General features: G+C 40.2%; 1 protein-coding gene and 2 long non-coding RNA genes across 3 annotated transcripts in view; 1 reads left to right on the forward strand and 2 right to left on the reverse strand.

Moving 5' to 3' along the window:
* The window catches only part of LOC148155868 (uncharacterized), a 28,262-nt gene extending 23,124 nt beyond the window's left edge, over positions 1 to 5,138 (reverse strand). The window contains exon 1 of the long non-coding RNA XR_015765122.1: positions 5,056 to 5,138. This is a non-coding gene — a long non-coding RNA (uncharacterized LOC148155868). The remainder of the gene's footprint in view (positions 1 to 5,055) is intronic.
* The window catches only part of LOC148155867 (uncharacterized), a 138,679-nt gene that overhangs the window by 27,626 nt on the left and 89,554 nt on the right, over positions 1 to 21,499 (reverse strand). The window lies entirely within an intron of this gene.
* Positions 5,199 to 21,499, forward strand: part of LOC106927077 (rho guanine nucleotide exchange factor 26-like) — a 31,302-nt gene continuing 15,001 nt past the window's right edge. Inside the window, exons 1-11 of the mRNA XM_088011998.1 lie at positions 5,199 to 5,395; positions 5,865 to 7,308; positions 8,311 to 8,359; positions 8,472 to 8,614; positions 12,075 to 12,131; positions 12,498 to 12,658; positions 15,383 to 15,535; positions 15,620 to 15,752; positions 17,007 to 17,081; positions 18,082 to 18,171; positions 19,603 to 19,757. Of these exons, the coding sequence (XP_087868124.1) occupies positions 5,962 to 7,308; positions 8,311 to 8,359; positions 8,472 to 8,614; positions 12,075 to 12,131; positions 12,498 to 12,658; positions 15,383 to 15,535; positions 15,620 to 15,752; positions 17,007 to 17,081; positions 18,082 to 18,171; positions 19,603 to 19,757 (2,363 nt within the window). The 5' untranslated portion in view covers positions 5,199 to 5,395; positions 5,865 to 5,961. The remainder of the gene's footprint in view (positions 5,396 to 5,864; positions 7,309 to 8,310; positions 8,360 to 8,471; positions 8,615 to 12,074; positions 12,132 to 12,497; positions 12,659 to 15,382; positions 15,536 to 15,619; positions 15,753 to 17,006; positions 17,082 to 18,081; positions 18,172 to 19,602; positions 19,758 to 21,499) is intronic.

Consider the following 21,499-nt stretch of genomic DNA (forward strand, 5'->3'; position numbering starts at 1 on the left):
ACTTTTGCTTAAAGCCTCAGGTTAAGCAGCTTACGCATACAAAAGAATGAAGGCTAAGGCAGTAATCCTTGGCACTTCGAAGAACAAGATGGTATTTTTTTTTTCCTTCTCGTTTTTTAAAGCAGTTTTAAGCCTATTAAAGCGTTTGCTGCGTGCGTTTCTCGTTTGACTCGTTTGAACCAGAACCTGGGTCCAACTTGGCTGCTTTTGATTAGAATGCCTTCAGAGCGTTAAGCAGATCTAATTATTCATGTCTCATCTGGTACTGTACGTAGGAGGAAATTAGCGAAGGTGAGCTAGGAGAGAAAATGTATCCTCCAGGTCAGCCATTCGATGACCCGACGTGAACAGCGGTATGGCCTCGTTGCATTACCAGGGAAACTGCTGGGATGACTCATTTGTTGGGAAGGTGGAACTATTATAGAGTTAAACTAGATTTTATCAGTTTGAGATACACATAAGCATCAGTAAAACGACATAAAAACGTGGCGCACCATTCAGAACCACGCAGCTTCTCCTCTTCCAGCCTCGCCTGCGTCTTTTTGCCTGAAGAACGTCCTTCTGATATCAATAACGGGGCAAAGAAAACCACTTCTCTACAACAATCCTGGGCAAAATTATTTTTATTTCCTACAGGCCACGAGAGAAAAAGTGAGTCAATGCCAAACGAAAGCCGCTGCTACTTTTTATTTTGTGCACAGAAAGAGAACGCGATTGATTTCGAAGCTCCTAGAAACGACGCTCTGGAGAGCTCACTTTTTTTCTACACGCTCACACCAAACATCTATTTTATCACACGGTGAGAGTAAAAAGAAGAAGAAAAAAAAAATCACAACTGTTGACATTATGGCATGAGGAGGACATCAGCATGGCTTGTTTAGCAGCCATGTGAAGCAAAAGTGAAGCTTTAAAAGGAAAAGATAGGAAAGAATAAAGTGGAACATGCCTACAGTAACTCATTACTGTTTGTCAGCAAAGGTTACAAAACTCTAGGAGAGAAGGAGTGTAGTTTTTTGGAGTACATCTTTCTTAATAAATAAAATCTTTATTTTTGAATAGCTGATATAAAAAAACAGCATAGAGGTTTGACAAGAAGCAAAAACAAAGCAAATCTGAAAAAGGAGGCAAAATAACTTTTAAAAGTATTTTTACACTGCCTTGTAAAAGTATCCACATCCCTAGAAATGCTTTAATGTATTTTCATCAAGTTTTTCATTTATTTTATTGAGATTTTCATACGTTGAACCATCACAGTTTTGCTCATAAATGAAACAGAAGCAACTCTGTACATAGTTTTCAGGCTTGTCCTCTGGTTTGGCTCTGATATCTTAATCTCTCTCTTAATTTTATACCCCTAAATAAAATCCTTTTCAACCAATTGCCTTCATGACTCAGTCAGTCAGTAAGCAGAGTGTACCTGTGAGTAACTTGATCTTGGTATGAGACGTTTGTGGCATTGAAGAGCAGCTCGAAGCAGGGTTCGGTTATGAAACCACATAGTTCTTACAGCTCGTACAGCACCGTTCGGCTCATCGTGCAGAAACGGAAAGAGAACAACCTCAAACCTACCAAGACATGATCGTTCAAGTAAACTGACAAACCAGGAAAGCAGAGCAGTAATCGTTTGGGAGCCTTAGAGGCCCCGGGGTCATTTAGGTTGAGCTCCGGTGAGCCACAGCTCAGGTCAGAGCGGTCTGGTGATAACTACGTTGCAGCAACTAGATTTCATCATGCATCTTAAGAGTGGCAAGAAGATAATAAGTCATGTTTGAAGTATGCCACAAGACCAGCATGTAACTTCTCTTGACTCGCATGCAAAATGCAAAGTGTGATGGAAAAACCAATTCAGCATGTTCAGTTTTACATAGAACAGCAGTATCCCCGTGTTGCTGGGATACTTTTCTCCAGTTGGAAGAGAAAAGATAAGAGTTCACAGGAATATGGATGGAATATTGGGTATATATATATATTTTTTAAAGTTTCAACTTCCTCCCTTTGCACCATTATTTGCTTCTTAAAAAAGAGTTTGGGAATTGATTTGTGTTGATCTATCACATCAAATACCTAATACCAAAATGTCAAAAGAAGAGAGAAAAAGTTCAAGAATTATGAATAGTTTCATGGGAAAAAAACAAAACAAAAAAAAAAAACATGTATAAGTGGCAGATGCATTACTTTATCTGTATTTGCAGACAGCAATTTGACACGGTTGGTTAGTAAAATATGAAGAAAGCTGTCATTTTTGGTCTACATGTGCTAATAAAACACACACAATAGATGTTCCCATGGTGTGCTGCCTGGACATGTGAAACCCTGCAGGTGTGAGAGTTGAAACGTCTAAACGGAAAAGCAGACATGAAAAGAAATGGCTGAATCCTTGTTGTTGTTTTTGTGCACTGGCTTTTCCCGAGGGTGTGTGCTGTGTCTTTAGATAGACGGACGGACAAACGGAAAGGGCAAATGGACGGATGGAAGATTAAACCACACTGAAGCATTACCCTCACTTTACTGATGACACCATTGTTATCAGCTCTTTGCTGTATGAAGAAATTAACCAGCTTTGACAGATACTTGCAACTTTATTTGCTCTTTTTTTTAACCTTTTCCTACTTCCAGCTTCCTAACTTTGGATTTCTGTTTTTATTTCTTGTTCTATTTGTTGTTGTTTTAGCTGTGTGTCACTGCCACGCTAAAATCAAAATTTCTCAAGAAAATCTCTGAAATCGTCAGGTTTTCCCTTGGCTGGTAAACGGGATAGATGCGCCCCTTAGTGGCCGAAAGCATGTAACACAAGCCAGCACACGGAGTAAATATATGACGTAATAAAAAGATTTAAGAAAAGAAAAAAAAAAAGAAAAAAAATGTGGGATTTTTTTTGAGATTTTGAGAAGATCAAAGATTTCTTTGAGATTCGAGCAACAGTCTGTTTATGGAGATGAAGCAGAGCCTGCCTTCAATTTAACAGGGACATTTGTGCCACACACAGAGTTGCACGATCTGTCATTTGAGAAGTTGCACAAGACATTTTATTAGAATGGAATATGAAAACTGTAAATCCATCAAGATTTCTTGGCTGATTTCTCTGTCATATTGGTGAGATGTTTATAAGAAGGGAACAAGGCGGGGACAATGAGGTCGTTGTACCTTTTATAATATACCTAGTTGGATTGTAGCACCAAAGATGGTGCCGATGTGGACACAATTTTATATAAACTACAAACACTCTTACACTTAAAAGGCCCCTTCCAATCACACTGAGCTGATGTTGGTCTTTTAAAGCAACAGCCTTGAATTTCCTGAGGAAATAACTGATACTTAACCTTTTTTTTGTCCTAAAACTAAACTCTGTCCATGTTTACAAAGTGGGACAAACAGTGAATTAAGTTTGTTTCTTTGAGTTTGCACTCTTGGAAGTAGATAAAATCAATTCCATAAACGATTACCGAGCTCTAACCAGATGTGGATCTGGACGAGCCGTGTCCTACTTGCCGACCTCAGAAAGAAATCCCAAATGAGAGAAAAAAAAAAAGAAGACGTGGTAACAGGAATGACAACATCAGTTCAGCTAAAGACGTGACCAACACCAGCGTTGGCATGGTTATTTCCTGGATGACAGACGATCCACACAAATGCATTCATGAATGGTTGACATTTTCTTGTGTAAAAATACGTTTGGTTGTAACAGCCTATCATTACTTAGAAGCCTCACTCAGCATTTCATAAAAGCGTGGAGAGCGATCATCTTACAACTCAATATACTCAATAATTAAGAATGTCTTGATGAGTCTCATCAGATTAAAAGGACCTTTTTGAACATAATAACCTTTAAGTACCTTTTTGGCATACGTTTCATTAAGCTCACGTTTCTGTTTCTAAAAGTAGAACTTTTTTTAATGGTCTGATGCAATGTTCTAATTTTAAATGTTGTGTTTTCATTAACTGTTAGGGGAAAATCATCACAATTAACAGAAATAAAGGATATCAAACATCCGTGTGTGTGATTAATCTACACAACGTGTTCAATTAGCGAGAAAGTTTCTGAAATATATTTGCTTTTCAATAATATTCAAATTTATTGAACGAGTCCGTATGGCCTAAAGTATCTAACAAGAACTTAACGTGCCGTCACCCAATTTTCAAAATAAATATCTTTTAAAAGTGAAATTGACATGAAATTCTTTAACTGAGGTCCAGGCATGCAAGAAACCAAACCCTAGTTTCATGGTAAGAGAGTAAAAAGTATTTTTTCCTTTCAGGAGATCAAGAACTGATCTGGTCTTAATTTAAATCTAACATTAACTCAAGTGTCACAAATGACTGGCAAACTGATCAGTTACATGTATGCTACTACTTTCATTATTATTATTATTATTATTATTATTATTATTGCAACATGCTTAATAACGCAAAAGGAAAAAAAAAACTCATTTATCCAAAAATGACCAGGAGAGGGCGACAAAACGCAACTAAACTGGAAGAAGAACATTGGCTGCTCTTGCAACGGAATCAGAAGACGCACAAGAACTCAAGAACAAAATCTCCATTGCAAATGTTTTGGTTAGGGTGTCACTTTAAGGGGCGATTCATAAACACTCAAAAAGATGGGGAGTGTTAGAGAATAATAAGAGTTTACAAAAAAATTATATATATATATATATAATTTATTTCACTCTTTTTACTTATGTATTTGGTTGTTTGACTATCAATAGACTGTTGTTATTTTTTGGGGGGGAAACGCTGTCAGAATGTAATGCAATGTATATTTCGACAACAACAACAAGGTCATTTTGTTTTGTTTTCCAATGAACAACTTTTAAGAGTAGTTTCATTTTCACAGTCATTTCAGATCAGTAAACCGTTTAATATTCCTTTATTATTCTTTGGACGGTTCCATAAACTCTGCGAAACTGTGACACACGCTGTGTTTTATACTCCGCGTTTTCTTTGAATCGACCGCTGAGGCTTCACGTTTCGTTGAAATTGCTTTACAGAATGAATCTCTTGCGTTCTCGGAAATCCACTTTGATAAGTAGGCGGGGCAGAAACTGGACATACCTAAGGTAAGTCGCGAACTTGAGTGCTGTTGTTCTCCATCCACGCACTCCCTCCTTTTCCATTCCTCCTCCTGTCACTCTGCTCCTCCCGTTCCTCCTCCTCTCGGGGATCAGAAAGTCCTCTGCGCTCCGAGGCGCACAGACGCTCTGGGGAGTCTCCGTCCGATCAGATAAACTTCTGTAACTTAAACAACAGGATCCGCTTTGAAAGAGTACCCTCTGGACGCTCTTGGATTTTTTTTTTTTTTTGCCTTCTTGGTGGGTTCACTCAATAAAGCTGCTTGTTTTGCCCAGAGCGCTGGCACAATGAGCGCGTTCTGCCCCAGATCGACAGATTAGAGGTGAGTTGGACTTTAACCTGCTGGAGAACTTTGTTGGATTTACAACCTCCTCCTCCCTGTGGAAAGTAACTATCTGCTTTTTGCCTGTATGTTTCGAGAAGATGTGCCCATGATTATTAAAACAACTGGAACCTTTTTAGTTAAAGATTCACGGAGATTTAAGAAACCTCCAAGCTCTTGCCTCATACCACAGTTTTTCCTAGTGGCATTACAGTAATTGCTTGGTGCTAACATTATCTTGCCAGTTTGGAACTTGTAATTGGGGCATTTCACCACAGTGAGCAAGTACAAAAGGACTGTCAACTGCTCTCACATACTTTCCTTCAGTTTCAAGCAGCTTGCCCACTGATGTGTCTTGACTGTGGCTGCTCTATCTCCTGAACTTTGTTAATAAGTAATCCATGTGAATTTGGACACTCTCTGTGCTCTTTGACACTGACTGCTGTTCCTCTCTTTTGTTTATCTCAAGGGTGGAAATCTTGACTACAAGGGTGATTTTTTGGGGTGGTGGGTTTTTTTTGCACTGAGATCTCAGCGTTTCACCACAGATAGAGAGAAGAACAGCCATGGATTTGGGAAATGATGTGGATTTATCCAACAACAACATCACACCTTTGTGGAGGCGGCGCACAGACCTCAGTGAAGGTTCCCAAGACTTGAACAAACTCAAGCCACGACCCGTGAGCTACCACCTAAACGGGGTCACGACTGGAGACTTCTCTGCGGGGGACGATGGACGTTCCTTCACGTTGAGCCAGCCGCCCCAGCCTTTAAATGAAAACACTATGGTGTTAAAGCATGTTTTGCACAAACCCTCCGAAAAAAAGCGAATCGTTCGGAGCATTAGCATTGGGCGCCTCTACAATGGACGCTTCTCATTGTCCAAGTTTAGGGCTGAGGATAAGAGAGCTACGCTGGACAACAGGGTGTGTAATGGAGGTAGTAACAGAAGAAATAACCAGAATGGAAGCGTTTGCTCTGAAAATCATCACCAGGACACGCAGAGATCGACCACAAACCCTCTTGATCTTGACTTGGAGAAAGACCAGATCTCCTCTGGAACAAACACACCCCCACCTGAAACTCCCACCGACAATTGTTCTTCACACATCCATTCTCCACACACGCCAAATCAGTACCACTACGAGCTGTCTTCACAGTCATCGATATCCAGCTCTTCATCTCCAGGGTACGGTACCCTCTCCCCCTCTCACAGCTCCTCTTCAAGCATCCCCTCACTTTCGTCTTTGACCTCCTCGGACCCTCCGACGCCCCGCTCCCCGTCGCCAGCTGACAGAGGGAATCCATTGCAGTCTCAGACAACCTCCCCAGCATCCTCATACGACACCCTGTACGCCTCCTCCTCTTCCTCCAGCTTCTCCACATCGCCGTCGCTCTCCCCAACTGCATCCCCCTCTCCTGCCGTCGTCCTTAGCACCAACAGCCCCGCTGCCTTGAAGATGGGCACCCAGCAGCTTATTCCCAAAGGACTGGCATCCGATATCCGACAAACCAAGGCGCCTCCTACTGGGACCCAACGGCTGGGATTGGACCATTCCAAACGAGCGATGAAAGTTCTCAGCATGGTGGAAGCAGGAGGTTACTTTTCTACGGGAGGGGGCCACACTGAAGAGGCAGAGGGAGAGACCGAAAGCCCCGGGGCGTTACGGAGAGCTTTGAGGAGTACGTCTTACAGGAGGGCAGTTGTGACTGAAGTAGACAAGGACGTTACCTTGGTTGAGTTAAAGATGCCTGTCATGGAAGGGCTTGAAAATCCTGGTTCGCCCACTGGCTCAACAAACCTTTCCACCTTAAGTCTAACAAGTGCCGAAGCACCAAAAGCTGCCAGCCCCAGGATCTCAGAGTCTTCTAGCCCTCGGATGGATAAAACTAAAAGCAAAAAGAAAAGCAAGGTGGGCCAATCTATTCATGAACTGATAATGAATATATTTCGGTACTGTAAAGAGGAAAAATGCAATATGTATGTTAACTCTTAAGAGAGGGGCACGCAAACAACACTTTGCTAACAGAGAATGGATGTTTTAGTAGCAGTAGGTAGAGGGTCTCTTTCAGTAGAAATGAGGGTTTTGTCAAAGTGAATTAAGTCATGAACAGTTTCAAACACAAATCTGTTTTGACACAAAACAAAAACGGATGGTGATCTGAATTAGGTCGTGGAATGTGATGGATTTGGAAAACTTTTGCACTTTAGCAGAAAGGAAAAATATTACCAAGTTCCATATTGGTAGATGTGCTATAGAAGACTGGAAAGTGTTTTTTTATTATTATTATTATTAAAAGATGCTTTAGCAAGTATTGTTCTCAGGATATGCACATTTATGCAACAAGGTTACGATTATTACTTGTTTTTTCCCCCCCTGTGATATATTTGTCTTATTCAATTGGACTCTATATCTGACACAATAAAAGAGGAAAACTTTGTAAAAAGACACATAATCAGCAAAAGCCTGGCATTTTAACAGGTGGATAAACATTTAGGAGCCACTCTAGTTCAAACGTGTCGCAAAACTCCTTTTACTTCTCTCTGTAGTCAACAAGTCGTAGCCCCTGTAAACTTTGGTAATCTGTTGAATCCTTTTTGTGTCTTTGTTGTAGCTGGTTGAGATTTATTGACTGGGTTAATCTCGGCCTCTCTGACGGCTTAACATAGTGTTGTACACAAAGATTGCTTTGACACAAACTTACATGAGCAGGAGGGGATAAAGTCTGAATCACAAAACCACAACACAGACTGACCATTGTGGTTCAAGCTTGGATTAGGACAAAGCCTTGTAGGAAAACAATTAACGTGTTTGTTGGCGGTTATGATGCAATAAGACAGTGTAGATACATGTTTCCTTGGTACGCCACAGTTTAAGTTGATTGTGGTTTGTTTGTTTTTTTTCCTCTTTCAGATTCCAAATAGGAAGAAGCTGACGTCTCAACGGACATTTGACAGTGAAGGTAACACCTGTCTTTTTGGGTCTTTTTTTTTTTTATGCATTCAGCTGTTTTAATGTCACCTTACTTTGGAATTAAAAATAGTTTATTTTTTGTCACAACAAACACATTTCAGAAGAGGAGCTCTACCAGAACTACAAGGAGAAGGCCCTGCATAACGACTCCGATGAGGATGCTGATTCAAGGAGGCCTAAGCCCGATCAGGGCATCATCGTGCAGTACAGACCCATACGTACCTCCTGGAGCCAACTGAGCGTGGTTAGATACAACACACACACACACACACACACACACACACACACACACACACACACACACACACACACACACACACACAAAACCCGCAGTTAGTTGTGTGTAACTTATACCCTTTCTCTACTCGCGATCCGGCTGCTGCGGTTGCAAAGTGCTGGAATCCTAGTGCTCCAAAGAATGCTGTCACAACCAGTTGAGCCATATTTCACACCCATCCTCCTCCCACTTGCCTCTGTTTTTCTCTGGGACTCTCTGTTTATCAGTGAAGCGCGCTGTCTCTCGGACACACTCGGCCTCAGAGGCAGACAGTCCGTCAGAGTCAGAGGACGTCTTGGAAGTACTGCTGCTGCTGGGCGTCTTGCCAGTGAGTGAGCTGGCAAACCCTCGATACTCACACTGTAAATATGCTCAAAATGTTCCCCATAGGGATATGAGGGATGATCCTCCGTTGCATAATAATAGTTACGGATTGGAATCTTCAGAGATGGATATCGGAAGCGAGTCATCTAATTTATTGGTTGTTTTTTCTTTTTTTTTCTTTCTTATTAAATCATTCCAAACCCATTTCATCATCTGTTTTTTTCGTTTGTTGCGCAAGTTTGGGATGAAAGCAGTGTGCTGGAGTTAATTAGTATCAGTTTCAGACTCTAATAAATGAGAAATTACTAGCAAGTTAGAAAACAAAATGGTTGCTGGTATTTAAAGAGCCACCGCTCTTCAGTTTTCCCATATATTAAAGCTGCATTTTCAAGAATACATTTTTTCAAGAGTTTGTTGATCCTGGGGTTAATAAGTATTCACACCCAAGGAATAATACAGTATTATAGCACCTCCAGCAGTAAACTGAGCCTCATATCTTTTGTACTTTTTAAGCTCAGTACCAATGTTTTGAAGCATTTTGTCAACCAGTCATCTACAGCTTAGTCTGGTTGAATGGGCAGTGTACAGGTAGTGCTTTTAGACCCTTTCAGAGATGTTCAATTGTCTTTAGTTTTTAAGTTACCGTCTTTTGGCTAGGACACTTAAATGAACACTGAAGCCACACCTTTTTTTAAATCTTGGCTGTCCTTCAAGCTGTCCTTCTCTCCAGAGCTCTCTGGAGGAGGTTTTCTTCACTTGATTGAAATTATTAAGACCATTTACTGCCACAAAAAAAAAAAAAAAAAAACCTCTTCCCCCAACATGACGTTGCCACTACCATGCTTCACAGTAGGGATGGTTTCAACCAGGTACCTATTATTTCTTGATGATTGGTTCTTTGTTCTTGTTGCGTCTGACCTGACAGGTCCTTTTTGCTTTTTGGCTAAATTTAAGCAGGTTTCCATGAGGTTTTCAGTGAGTAGCAGCTCCCGTCTGGCTACTGGATTGTGGATTGAAAATTGGATTCTGATGTGCATCAACAAGGGTTAAACTTAAAACCGGTTCTTACACCCTGGTGGTTGCAAACGTCTTCCGTTTCTGAACAGTAGCAACTGTAGCGCTTTTCGGGATACTCAGTGCCTATTTCAGTAAGTGCACTCCGATCCAGATCGTGCCCAGTCAAGTAAAATGACTGCATATGGACTCCAGCTGACTTGCTGAAGCATGTGAAATCATATGCATCTGTGCTTTCAGTTGTGTATTGTAACAAATTTGGGAAAAAGTGAAGGGCTGCAAATACTTTCTGATGGTCCTTAGTTGTAATTGGACCGAGATGTAATTTGAGCATAGACCATCTTCACCAGACTGGCCAGTATTTTTCTGAACTAAGAGTTTTTTTCCATCACAGCTGCAGTACAGTTTTGGATATTGTGTCAGTTTGGTTTGTGTTTCTGTAAATCTCACATTGGAGAGTCTTAGTCATGACTTTTTTTTTGTTTTTGTTTTGTTTTTTGGGAATGGTGAAGCATTGCTGTTACTGTCAAGGTGTGACGGGAAGCTTAGTTCGGTTCGAGTCCACGAACCAGACATACAGGTTGTCTTCGAGTGACTCACAGCCTATCGGGACATCTCACTCAGCCCTGCTTTTCTCTTGCCCGTCTTTTGTTTTTTAAAATTTAAATGGGACATCAAATCCCAGAAATGATGACGTTCCAGGACTGTCAAAAGCTCCAGAAGGTGCGGCTTACCTGGAGTTTACATCCTGCGGTGTGACCTTGAGCAAATAAAACAGGTTCATCTCATATGATGACACCTAATTGAATGTGTTCCAGTCACGCCCTGTACTGTACAAATGATGGTGAATTCACCTGGCGCTGCCTGGAAGGTCGTTGCCTTTGCCAAAGAATATTCAAACGGGGAAGTGGAGAGCGGTCAAAACATACAGCATAAATAATAAATCATAAAACTGATATCTGCGCGTGCAGAGGGAACTGAAAGATCGCTGAAGATGTTTGACCATCTACGGGATTGCTTGTTCTTGTTGTTTGGCTCAAAGACTTCAGGGCAGATACCACCACAGAGTCGACGGCGCTTCTGGAGGAGGCGGTTTCGCTTCCGTTCACTTCAGACCCAAACAGGCTGAGAAGTTGGTGGAAGTAAGAGAATACCTTGTCAGGAATGAGGCCTGAAAGACAGTGTAATGCTTATTGATAGGTGTAACGTTACCTATATGGAATGAGGTGAAAGAAGAGAAGGAGCCATGCTTGCTTTGGTAGACCCTATCGCAACCTAGGCATTCGCCTCGAGCTGGTAGCCAGGATGTAGTGGAGCGGTGCTGAAACCTTCCGCACCTGTTGCTGCGTTTAGCCGGTCAGCTGGAGGCTGTTTTTGTACTTACAGAAAAGTTCAGTTGGGTTGTTTGTGCATACTTTCTTTTGTGGAAAAACAGTCACCCACCCTGACCCCAACCCACTCTGTGACCTATGACTCCTTTAAAACTAGAGCTGGCAAGCAAAGAGCTGGTGGGGAAAATATCTAAATGAAAGCAGCCCCATTATGCTATATGTTTCTCTTTTTCCTTTTTAAATCATTGTGCTAGTGAAACCATAATGTTTTTTTTTTCAGTGAGGTTTTCAATACCATTTAGAGTCCCATTCTGGCTGATGACCATTTTCACTTAAGGCTGAAAAGTTCAGTACTATTCCTTCTTAGTCCGTTTCAAGATACTAGTTTGCTTGTATTTTACTGAAAAGTGAAATAAAAAAAATATAATTAATTAAAAAACAGGATTGAGACTTAAACAAACCCCTAAAGATGGTACCAGTCCACCCACTAAACCCGCAAGGGCAGACAGGTGGATGGAAATGTTTATTTATTTATTGGACTTGTTGCCATGGTATTTATTTGGGTCAAGCCATTTCCTTCTTTGTTACTGATTTTTTTTTTTTTTTTTACAATTGTATTTGTTGTATTGTAACTACAGTTAATACATTTAAATAGATGAATGAATGAATGAATGAATGAATGAATGAATGAATGAATGATTTTAATTTAACCATTAAATCATAAGAGTAATAATTGAAGAATTTTACTTTTCGTTAAGGTAAAGAAAAATGGCCTGGCTGAGCAGCTGAGTCAGGAGGAACGCAAAAGACAAGAGGTAGGACTTGTGTTTTATTCTCCATGCCTCAAAATAATCTCAAGTGTCCTTAAAAACTGGGATAAAATGTCTGTTTGTACCCGTGATTTGTGTCACAACGACAAAAATTCCCCCATTAAAGTAGAACAATTACAGAGACGCTCTGTTAAGCTGTCATTTACCACAACGAATTATAAGTATGGGAGTCGGTTTTAAAACAGACACAACTGGTTCACAAGTCTTTGTGGGTGAATGTCGTTTGCTTTGACATTCCAGACGTGACTGAAGTCTGCAGGTATGCGAGTCGCGTCGACGACAGAACCCAGGGGACCTGAACCCATCAGGTCTCATCTGTGTTGCTTTTCTCTCTCTCTCTCTTTTTTTAAGGCCATCTTCGAAGTGATCTCATCGGAGCACTCCTACCTCCACAGCTTGGAGATTCTCATCCGTATGTTCAAGAACTCATCGGAGCTCAGCGAGGCGATGACCAAGATCGACCACCACCACCTCTTCTCCAACATCTCGGACGTCTGCGAGGCCAGCAAAAAGTACGTTAGGCGTTTGTTTGGGGAATCTATCTTTTACTTCTTTGGGAAGATGAGAAAATGTTGTCTTGGCTTAAATGAGCATTGCTTCCAGAGGTGGGCAGAGCATCCAAAAAACTGTACTCGAGTAAGAGTAGCTTTACTTCAAAATGTTTCTGCTCAAGTAAAAAGTAAGAAGTAGCCGTCCAAGAAATTACTCAAGTAAATCTAACTGAGTAAATGAAACTAGCTACTACCCAATTCTGATTATTTCATGCTACAAACATTCTGCTTTAATGTCATCGCTTGCTATTTTCACTTTGACTCAGAACCGGGCTTTCAGTGACTGACAGAAGGCCGAGAACTCAAGAGAGCCGGCTTCCATTTTTGTGACACAAAGTACTGACTGCAATTAGCTGCAAGGAAATATTTGGGTTAAGCTGTCTGTTACGGTGTGTTAGCTCATGTGTTCAGACTGGTTTTGAAAAATTCCTGGCTCAGGTCACGATGAGCTTCCATTTATCTCACAAATGACTGGAAACACTGATCCATTAGAGGCTACGGAAGCTGAGACCGTGGAAATCTCTGCTCCCTCAGCAGTCACTTCGCTGAGTTATTTGTTGCTTCTACAAAAGGAGCCTCAGAGAGTTGCTTGTAGATGTCATCTCTCTCTCTCTCTCTCTCTCTCTCTCTTTCTCTCTGTCTCTCATGGATTTCTTGTGAAAAACATAAGACATGCTATTGGTAATAGCAAAACCTTTAACTTTCCAATTGGATAACATTTGCAGCTGACTTTTTACACAACTGTAAGAACCTCATAACACTAAACTATAAAGCTGTGTAGTTTATGTAATCCCATTGAGGCTGAGGGCTAATCTCAACATTTTTGGGGCCAAAAGAAAAAAAACAACCTTTGTCTTTTCTTTATTTAATTAAGTGGATTCTGAACCATCAACACATTGATTTTCTTTTTTTGGAGCAACTCATTCAGTGAGCGAAGACATGTAAAGTTATGTCAGTGACATAAAAGTGTGATCTAGGACGATAATGTTGCTACTAAATAAAAGAGGTTCTGACAACGGAGCCTTGTGGAATCCCATGTTGGATTTTTCTTTATTCAGTCTCATAACAAGCAACTGACCCACTTCAAATGTGTGTCAATTAGTATGTTAGTCATTTTTACAAGTTTAGCGTTAAGTAAATATTGTCAGAATGTCATAAAGCTGAACTTTAATACACACAACCTTTGGTTACTGGCCTGCGTGAGCACTGGGTGACTTTATGTGACCTTTGAGTTGACACATAAAATGAAAAAATGGAAACTTAGGGGGGGAAAAACAAGCACATGGTTATGTAAACTCTCGTATTTTGTTCTTTAACTCATCGGCTTTTCTCTTAAGGTTTGTAACTAAATTTTGGTCTACAAATTTACCCATGACACACTGTCAAAAATATCCATCTGCTGAAAGGCCATTTTCAGACTGATGACTATTGAATCTTTCTTGCTACATCTCGTCAAGCAGATCTACAACCAGCTCATTTTTAAAAATATCCGTGCATGAAATCATACGAGTTAAAACTGCCTTGATGAAATGTATCGTTGCATTTTTGAATGACTCAGTATTACTCCATCTACTGTGTGGACACGCTGCAACCCATCTCACTTCAGTTCGTCATACATATTCGTGACCCGCACATGTTAATGTGCGTTTGCTCCCTGCAACACCGGTTAAGCAACATCTTTTACTTCGAATTTGAATTTTTGTTTTTCGGAACAAGAGAGCAATATCTGTCTGCAGCCAGGATGCTGTGTAGTCTGTATAATGGAGAGTGTGTGTGTGTATGTGTGTGTTTGTCTTCCACCCCCCACCCCATGCTTCCTTTACACACAGGCGGGTTCCTGTTTGTGTATTTTTCCTTTGGTATGGCTTACTTAATAAAAGTTTTACATGAAATCTGAGCGTTTAACTGGGACAGGAGCATTTAATGAGATTCAGGATATGGTTTAATTTGTGCTCTTTGTCAGTAGTGGTTCTGCAAATGTCTTTGTTCGCGTGCTGACTGAACTCCAGCAATTTATTGCAGCAGGTTGGACTTATTGGTCTCATTTTTTTGGAACTTTGATCCTCTTAACGTCCTTAATTTAGGACACGGGGGGCAGAGGTGTAGGACTCATGGCCGTCAAGACATCATGGAAAGAACAAAATTAGACATTAGCAAATGGCCACATGGTCACAAGAAGTACTGTCTCCCATAAACAACTTGCAATGGGTCTGTTGAGTGAAGGAGCCGGTCTTTGCTCATCTGCTTTTCCAGTTGAGCTCGGACACGGCCCGGCAGGTCAAGGGCGGCATCCTGTGTCTGTATCCCCGCTTCCTGTTTGGCACCTAAGCTAGGGCGAGCAAAAACACTCGCTCTCTTGAAGTCGGACAAATGGCGTGTCATTAACCCGGCCATCTGTTGGTGCTTAGGAAGAGGAAACGCATCTAATGTAATGGTTACTGCTTGGCTTTTATCTATTTTTAGTGACGGGGAGTTCCGCTTCATGATCTTACCCCAAGTTTTTATAGGTAAGACGTTGATTGGCAGGTCGTCTCGGTATCCTGACTTTGCGTCCGTTAGTGCGTCGCGTCTTTTCCTCCCTTGGGGTCATGACTTGATGTCATTCTATCATGGCAGCTCGTGGCCTACTAACCTTTAGTTTGTTTTTTACATTTTAAAAAAAATCTTTTTACAACCGTGTCTCAGGTTCTTCAAGGAGCTGGAGGACAGACACCAACAGAGCATAGTCATCGATGACATCAGCGACATTGTTTGCAAGCACGCCGAGTCGACCTTCGACCCTTACATCAAGTACTGCTCCAATGAGGTGTACCAGCAGAGAACGCTGCAGAGGCTGGTGTGAGTGACTGACCGACCGACGTCTTCCTCAGAGACGCTCTCTCTTTCTCCCCTGCTCCTCTGACTCGGCCTTCTTACTTTCAGCGGTGCCAAGAATTCTGCTTTCAAGGAGGTGCTGACCAGGTTGGAGGGCCACCCAGACTGCAGGAACCTCCCCATGAGCTCCTTCCTCATCCTGCCCATGCAGAGGATCACTCGCCTGCCGCTGCTCTTGGACGTGAGTGAACCGAAATGCTCACAGTAGCTCAGGCCTGAGGAATTACAAGACTTTTTCTTTTTTCTTTGAGTGTTACGCAACGCTTCGTTTATTTGACTGCGCGCGGGGTGCGCTCTAACCCCACAGGCGTTTCCGTGACCTCGCGTCATTCTTTAATAATCCCCAGTGATTCATTTTCACTTCTTCTTCGTTTGTTTGTTTCGTATTGGAACTGAATATTTGAGTTCCCTGTGTCTCCCTTTTATCTTTTTTTTCTCATCATAATTTGATTTTCCTCTTCTTTTCTTTTTTTTTTTTTTTTAAGTGGCTCCCAAAGGGGTTTTGGGGTTTATGCTTGTACTATGAGATAATTTTGGCTCCTGAGAAAGTTTTATTTCTGTTTATTTACTCCCACAGTGCTAGAATTTGGTCCCTGCTGATGCAGCGCTGTGAACGACTTCTCTGCAGATTTCTTTTGTTTTCTGTTGTGTGACACTTTAATATTTCAGATCAGCAAACATTTTATTTTTTTCCAAGCAAAGATAACTGTAATAAATGCACAATGGAGTTAGCAAACAATTCCATTTACTAGGGAAATAATCTGTCCAACTCGACCTGGCCTTGTGTGAAAAACTCAGGAATCTAGTCAAATATTTCACTTTATTACTTCAGAACCATGTATGAACTGACTGTTTGAGGAGAAGCAATAGCTTCTCCATTTAAGTCCAGACTTGGACTTAAATCAATGTCGGGACTTTGATTTAAGTCAAAGTCGGGACTCTTTTAGCCATTTTTGCACTTTTGTAAACTTTTAGCCTACTTCATCATGTCAGACAGGTTCTAGTTTAGTGATTTCTTGGTTTTGCAGGTCTTCTAATAACCAATTCCAGAAAAATGTCTTTAATCGCAGTTAAGTCTTCATTCATTACTTATTGCTTCAAATAGTTCCAGGCTGGTTAGTGCCACTTTTTCCCCCCTTGATGAAGAAAGTCATAACTTGAAAACCCTGTTTTATATTTACTTATCTCTGTACTTACTGAGGTCATGTTTGATATCAAAATGAATTTGATCATCTGAAACATTTAGGTGGAAGACAAAAAAGCAGAAAACAGAAAACTCTTTCAGGAGTCTCTTTTTATTGCTCTGCGTGAGCGTAGTGGAGAGAGTGGGCTATCGTCCACAACTGTTTCGTTTTTAATGTGAAACGTGTGTGTGTGTGTGTGCGTGTGTGTGTGTGTGTGTGTGTGTGTGTGTGTGTGTGTGTGTGTTTTGCAGACCATCTGTCAGAAGACGTCAAAAGACTCGGCACACTATGAAACATGCAAGAAAGCCTTGCAAGCCATGAGCAAGGTCTGTGTGTTTTTTTTTTAAACCGTTTAATATCTGGATAACTTTGCAAAATAGTGAAATGAAATATTTTTACGCCTTCTGTTGGTCTGTTTATCTTTTCATTTTTGTTGTTGATAGTTCTACATCTTATTCCCACAGGAATTTAGCTGTCTGCTTTACCACAGTCAAACAAAGACATATGTATTTTTTTTGCACCTCTCTGCTTATTAGATGGAATCTATAATAAAATATTGTTGTCTCCACTGATGGTAAATAAAACTGAATCTTAATTGTCATTAGCAATGCAATAATCTGTTTTCTTTTTTTTTACTTCTTTTGGCAATGTTGTGCTGCAGCATAATTAACACGCTGTTAAAAAAAAACTAATCGTGGGGATTTGGAAGAGTCTGCTTTGGCAGGGCCTGATGTTTATGGAAATATCAAGAATTAATGTTAATGGATCACCACTAGACTGTAATGGAAAAATAGATTGGTTCCTGCAGCTCTTGGTCTGGAAATAGATGTACAACATCCTGAAATAATTGTTAAAAAAAATGTCAAAGAGCAGTATCAGATTCTCGTGTTACGATGAACTTGAGTAAAAAGATCCTAATTCACAAACTGAGAAGCTTTTAGTAGGAAAGCAACTTATATCATTGCAAGAATATCACAATAAGTTATTACTGGCGTAATATGTACGTGTACTTCGCTGCAATTTTGTTATAAACTTAAGTAAACACGTAAAATGCACACATTAAAAACACATAACCTTAAAAACAATGAATTATGCATTTTGAGTTTTGATCTGAAATATTTTCATACAGTCATTTCAGTCAGTAAAAAGAGTAGCAGCCTCTTTCAGCCAGCTAACTGGCAGTGCACAGGAAAAAAACAGTAGGAGAGGCAGAGCAGCATTGCTCTGCTCTCCAGTTAAATCCTTTCTGCGTCTTATCAAATGTACTTGAAAACATTTTTTTTTTTTTTTTATCCAGTGACTATTTTTTTTTATCTGTGTGAGCAGGTGGTGCGGAAATGCAACGAAGGCGCTCGCACGATGGAGAGGACAGAGATGATGTACACAATCAGCACTCAGCTGCAGTTCAAGATTAAGGTAACGATTTCCCTTTTATAGTTAACGAGTAAATTAAATCAAACCAACCTGCAGGTGGTAATATTTTGTTTTCAAACTGATGTGCTTTGTGTATTATTAACTGAGATGACTCCAAATCGGATTCAAATCTCATTCTGTGATATTTTTACGTCTTACTTTGCATCAAGTTAAATGACTTTTATTACAGGAGACGAGACAAGCCAATTGTAAAACTTCAATTTGTTTGTTGTTAACCGTTTCAAAATACAGTTGTATTTTGCTGATATCAATACGAAGGTTATTCGCTTTTTTTTTTTAACTTTTTTGATGTGCTGCTCCTCTCCAAATGCTGGATGTCATTGAACGAGTTGAAAACTAGACATATTCTTCTTTTTTTTTTTTTTAGCTCCCAAACATTTATTTAAATTCAGCCTCATAAAAGACACCAGAAGTCCTTCTCATTGTTCTCATTGGAGCAATTCTCAAACCCCTTTCACCAAATTGAATCATTAATCGACACCTTTTTCTGGACTTTTTAGTTCCTCCCGTTTTTCAACCACATTTCATGTCATTTTGACAGAAAGTATAGTCCTTCTTTTGTCGTTTTTTTTTTTTTTTTTATGACTATTTGCCCTGAGGGTTAATTTCTGCCAAGAAATGAGATAAGGAGAACAAGTGCGCTTTCATGCGTTATCTTTCTCAATGTGAACAAATCAGAGCAGGTTTACACTTTACGCCATGTGCAACATGTCTGTCATCACAGTTAATGAACAATGGACTGTGTCGTTCTTCTAAAGGCAGCATTTTTTTGTCTTTTTTTTTTTTACGAACATGAAAGCATACTTTACATGACTTGTATACTTGAGCAAATTTTTTCCATTTACTTGGAAAACCGTATGTTTGGTTGTTTTGCGTCCCCCTCCTGCTGTTGCAGTTCTTTCTTTTTTTTTGTTGTTTTTACTCAGTAACAAATACTCGATTTTTCTCTCTGTTCTAATTGCACTTGACGTGTTTTAGCGTTGAACTGTTGCTTGTTGAACTGACAACCACTTGGCTCATATTTAGTCGCTAAATGTCGCTCGTCCTCTTCCCTACCTTTCAACAACTGGTCTAAAATGGCAATTTATGTCAGGGGGCAAAACGAGTGCCGCAATGCAGCTGCACGCACACATGTAGCCGTAGCAACGTAAAGCATGCACACACCGCTGTCGTCCAGTTGGCACAGGTCTTCACACTCACTGAACACACAAGGCTTGGCAGCTCATGTGTGTCTAACCAGTGTGGGAAAAAAAAAAAAAAAAGCTGTTGGAGCATTTGGGATTCACGGACGCCTCTTGTGTCGACAACTGATCCACCTTTGGTCCTCCAGCTGAGGGACGTTACAACGTTCATAACTGAATGCATTTTTATGAAATGTGTTGTTTCGATCTGTTTTTTTTTTTGTTCCCCCAGCCTTTCCCGCTGGTCTCGTCCTCCAGGTGGATGGTAAAGAGAGGCGAGCTGACTGCATTCGTGGAGGACAGCGGCATCTTCACGAAGCGGAAATCCCGACAACACGTCTACTTCTTCCTCTTCAACGACGTTCTCATCGTCACCAAGAAGAAGGGGTGAGCGGGCGAGTTTTCCCAGAGTGTTTTCCCAGAAGCCTTTTGGTTTTCAGGGCCTGCAGCTAAGAATCTCGAAGGCGGGGCCAGCTTTGCAGCGGAGTCGGTTCGGTCGTCGTGTTTGAACTTGTTCAGGGAAAATCCCTTTAGAAAAAAAATAATAATAAAAAGATATCTAAACTGAAGGATGTAGACGAAGTTTGAAAAGAAAACAAAATCTTTTTTGTCTAGCTATTAGTGCAAATATTTTAGTACAATTAAAATAGCATTTATAGATAACTTTTTATTAAGATATAGGAGCTTGTTTTAAGTCAGTAATTCCTTAATATTGATTTTATTACTGGCAGATTTCTTTACTTAAAACATAAGTGAAAAAATCTCATAGTACATTTACGTTTTTATAAATATTAAAGAATTATTGACTTAAAGGAAGCTATTATATCTTGCTAAAAAGTTACTTGTAGGTTAGTTTTGTCTTTTTCTAAGTATACTTGCACTGGAAACCAGACAAAAAATATTTAGTGTGTGTTTGCTGATGGATTATTTTTCATAGGTCAAAACCATTAATACAAATCAGTCGTTTCAGGTTCAAAAAACCTTCTGTTGGATAAAGTGACATTTAAGTGTTTGAAATAGTAAAATATATAGTTTTTTTTTTTACAAAATTCTTTCTAAAAACATGTATATTAATTAAAAACATTCTCCGACGGTTGGATTTTTAAACATTTTCAGTGTGACGATAGCTGCTCTGTGCAAGACTTAAAAAATGAAGATATGACTTTATTGTGTTTTACAAACCTCTGAGGTTGCCAAGCAACACGGAAGCTGCTTCAGGTTCAGCCTCAGCACTTTCGGTATCTCGAAGTTGGTGCTTGTATAACTTGGCTGGAGTCCTGGCCTGCCCAGATTATTTTTGAGATAAGGGACCACGATTGTAAAAGGAGCCACATCCCTGACGGTTGTCTCGTCAGGGATGTAATGGAAAAAATCTGAAGGTAGAGGTGTCTTATCACACAGAACATAAGCGTCCAGGGTTTATTAGAGGCCTCTTGATGGGAGAAAAGAAGCAGCTTTAGTCTAAACCGGCTGAATGCAAACATTTCCATGCTCTGACTTAATCTGTTGCTCATGTGTCTCAGAGAACTCCTACCTCTGCAAAAAGCCCAAAGTTATTCAGACTCCAGGTAGATTTGGATTAGAAGTAAACATTTTGATTTTAACTAATTTTTTTTTACAGTGGTTCAGTCCCAACTTAAAAAAAAGAATAGTCGAAACAAGTCAAAAAAAATAAATGCTTTAGATCTACTTCAGCAGCCATAAATGCTTTTCCATTAATTGTAAAGAAGAGCATGAACCCTTCCCGATGAACCTTAAGTCTTTCCATTGTCATCTGTGCTTTCGAGTGCGTAATTATGTCTCTATTTTTAGACAACGGCAAAAATAAACATTCAAAAATATGCAGAGAACGTCCGTAAAGCTGTGTGTTTTTCATCTGCGTGCGGTTTCAATCGCATGCTTGTAAAATTTTTCCAAAATATCCTGTCCTTTCTTGTCATGTGTCTGGATTCGATTGCCATCCTTCTCGCAGACTGAGAGTTCCCAAGAATCATAAAAAAAAAAAGAAAAAGAAAAAAACACTAAAACACATTCCTCCTTGTGTTTTTCTGAGAATCTGATCTGGAACAGCAGACTCCGGCAGTGAAAAGCGTCAGGGACCGTGTGTTTGGAAAAGGGGATTTGGTAAA

Source organism: Poecilia mexicana, unplaced genomic scaffold (genome assembly GCF_051168715.1).
Source record: "Poecilia mexicana isolate PSO_F unplaced genomic scaffold, ASM5116871v1 scaffold_13, whole genome shotgun sequence".
Lineage (NCBI taxonomy): Eukaryota > Metazoa > Chordata > Actinopteri > Cyprinodontiformes > Poeciliidae > Poecilia > Poecilia mexicana.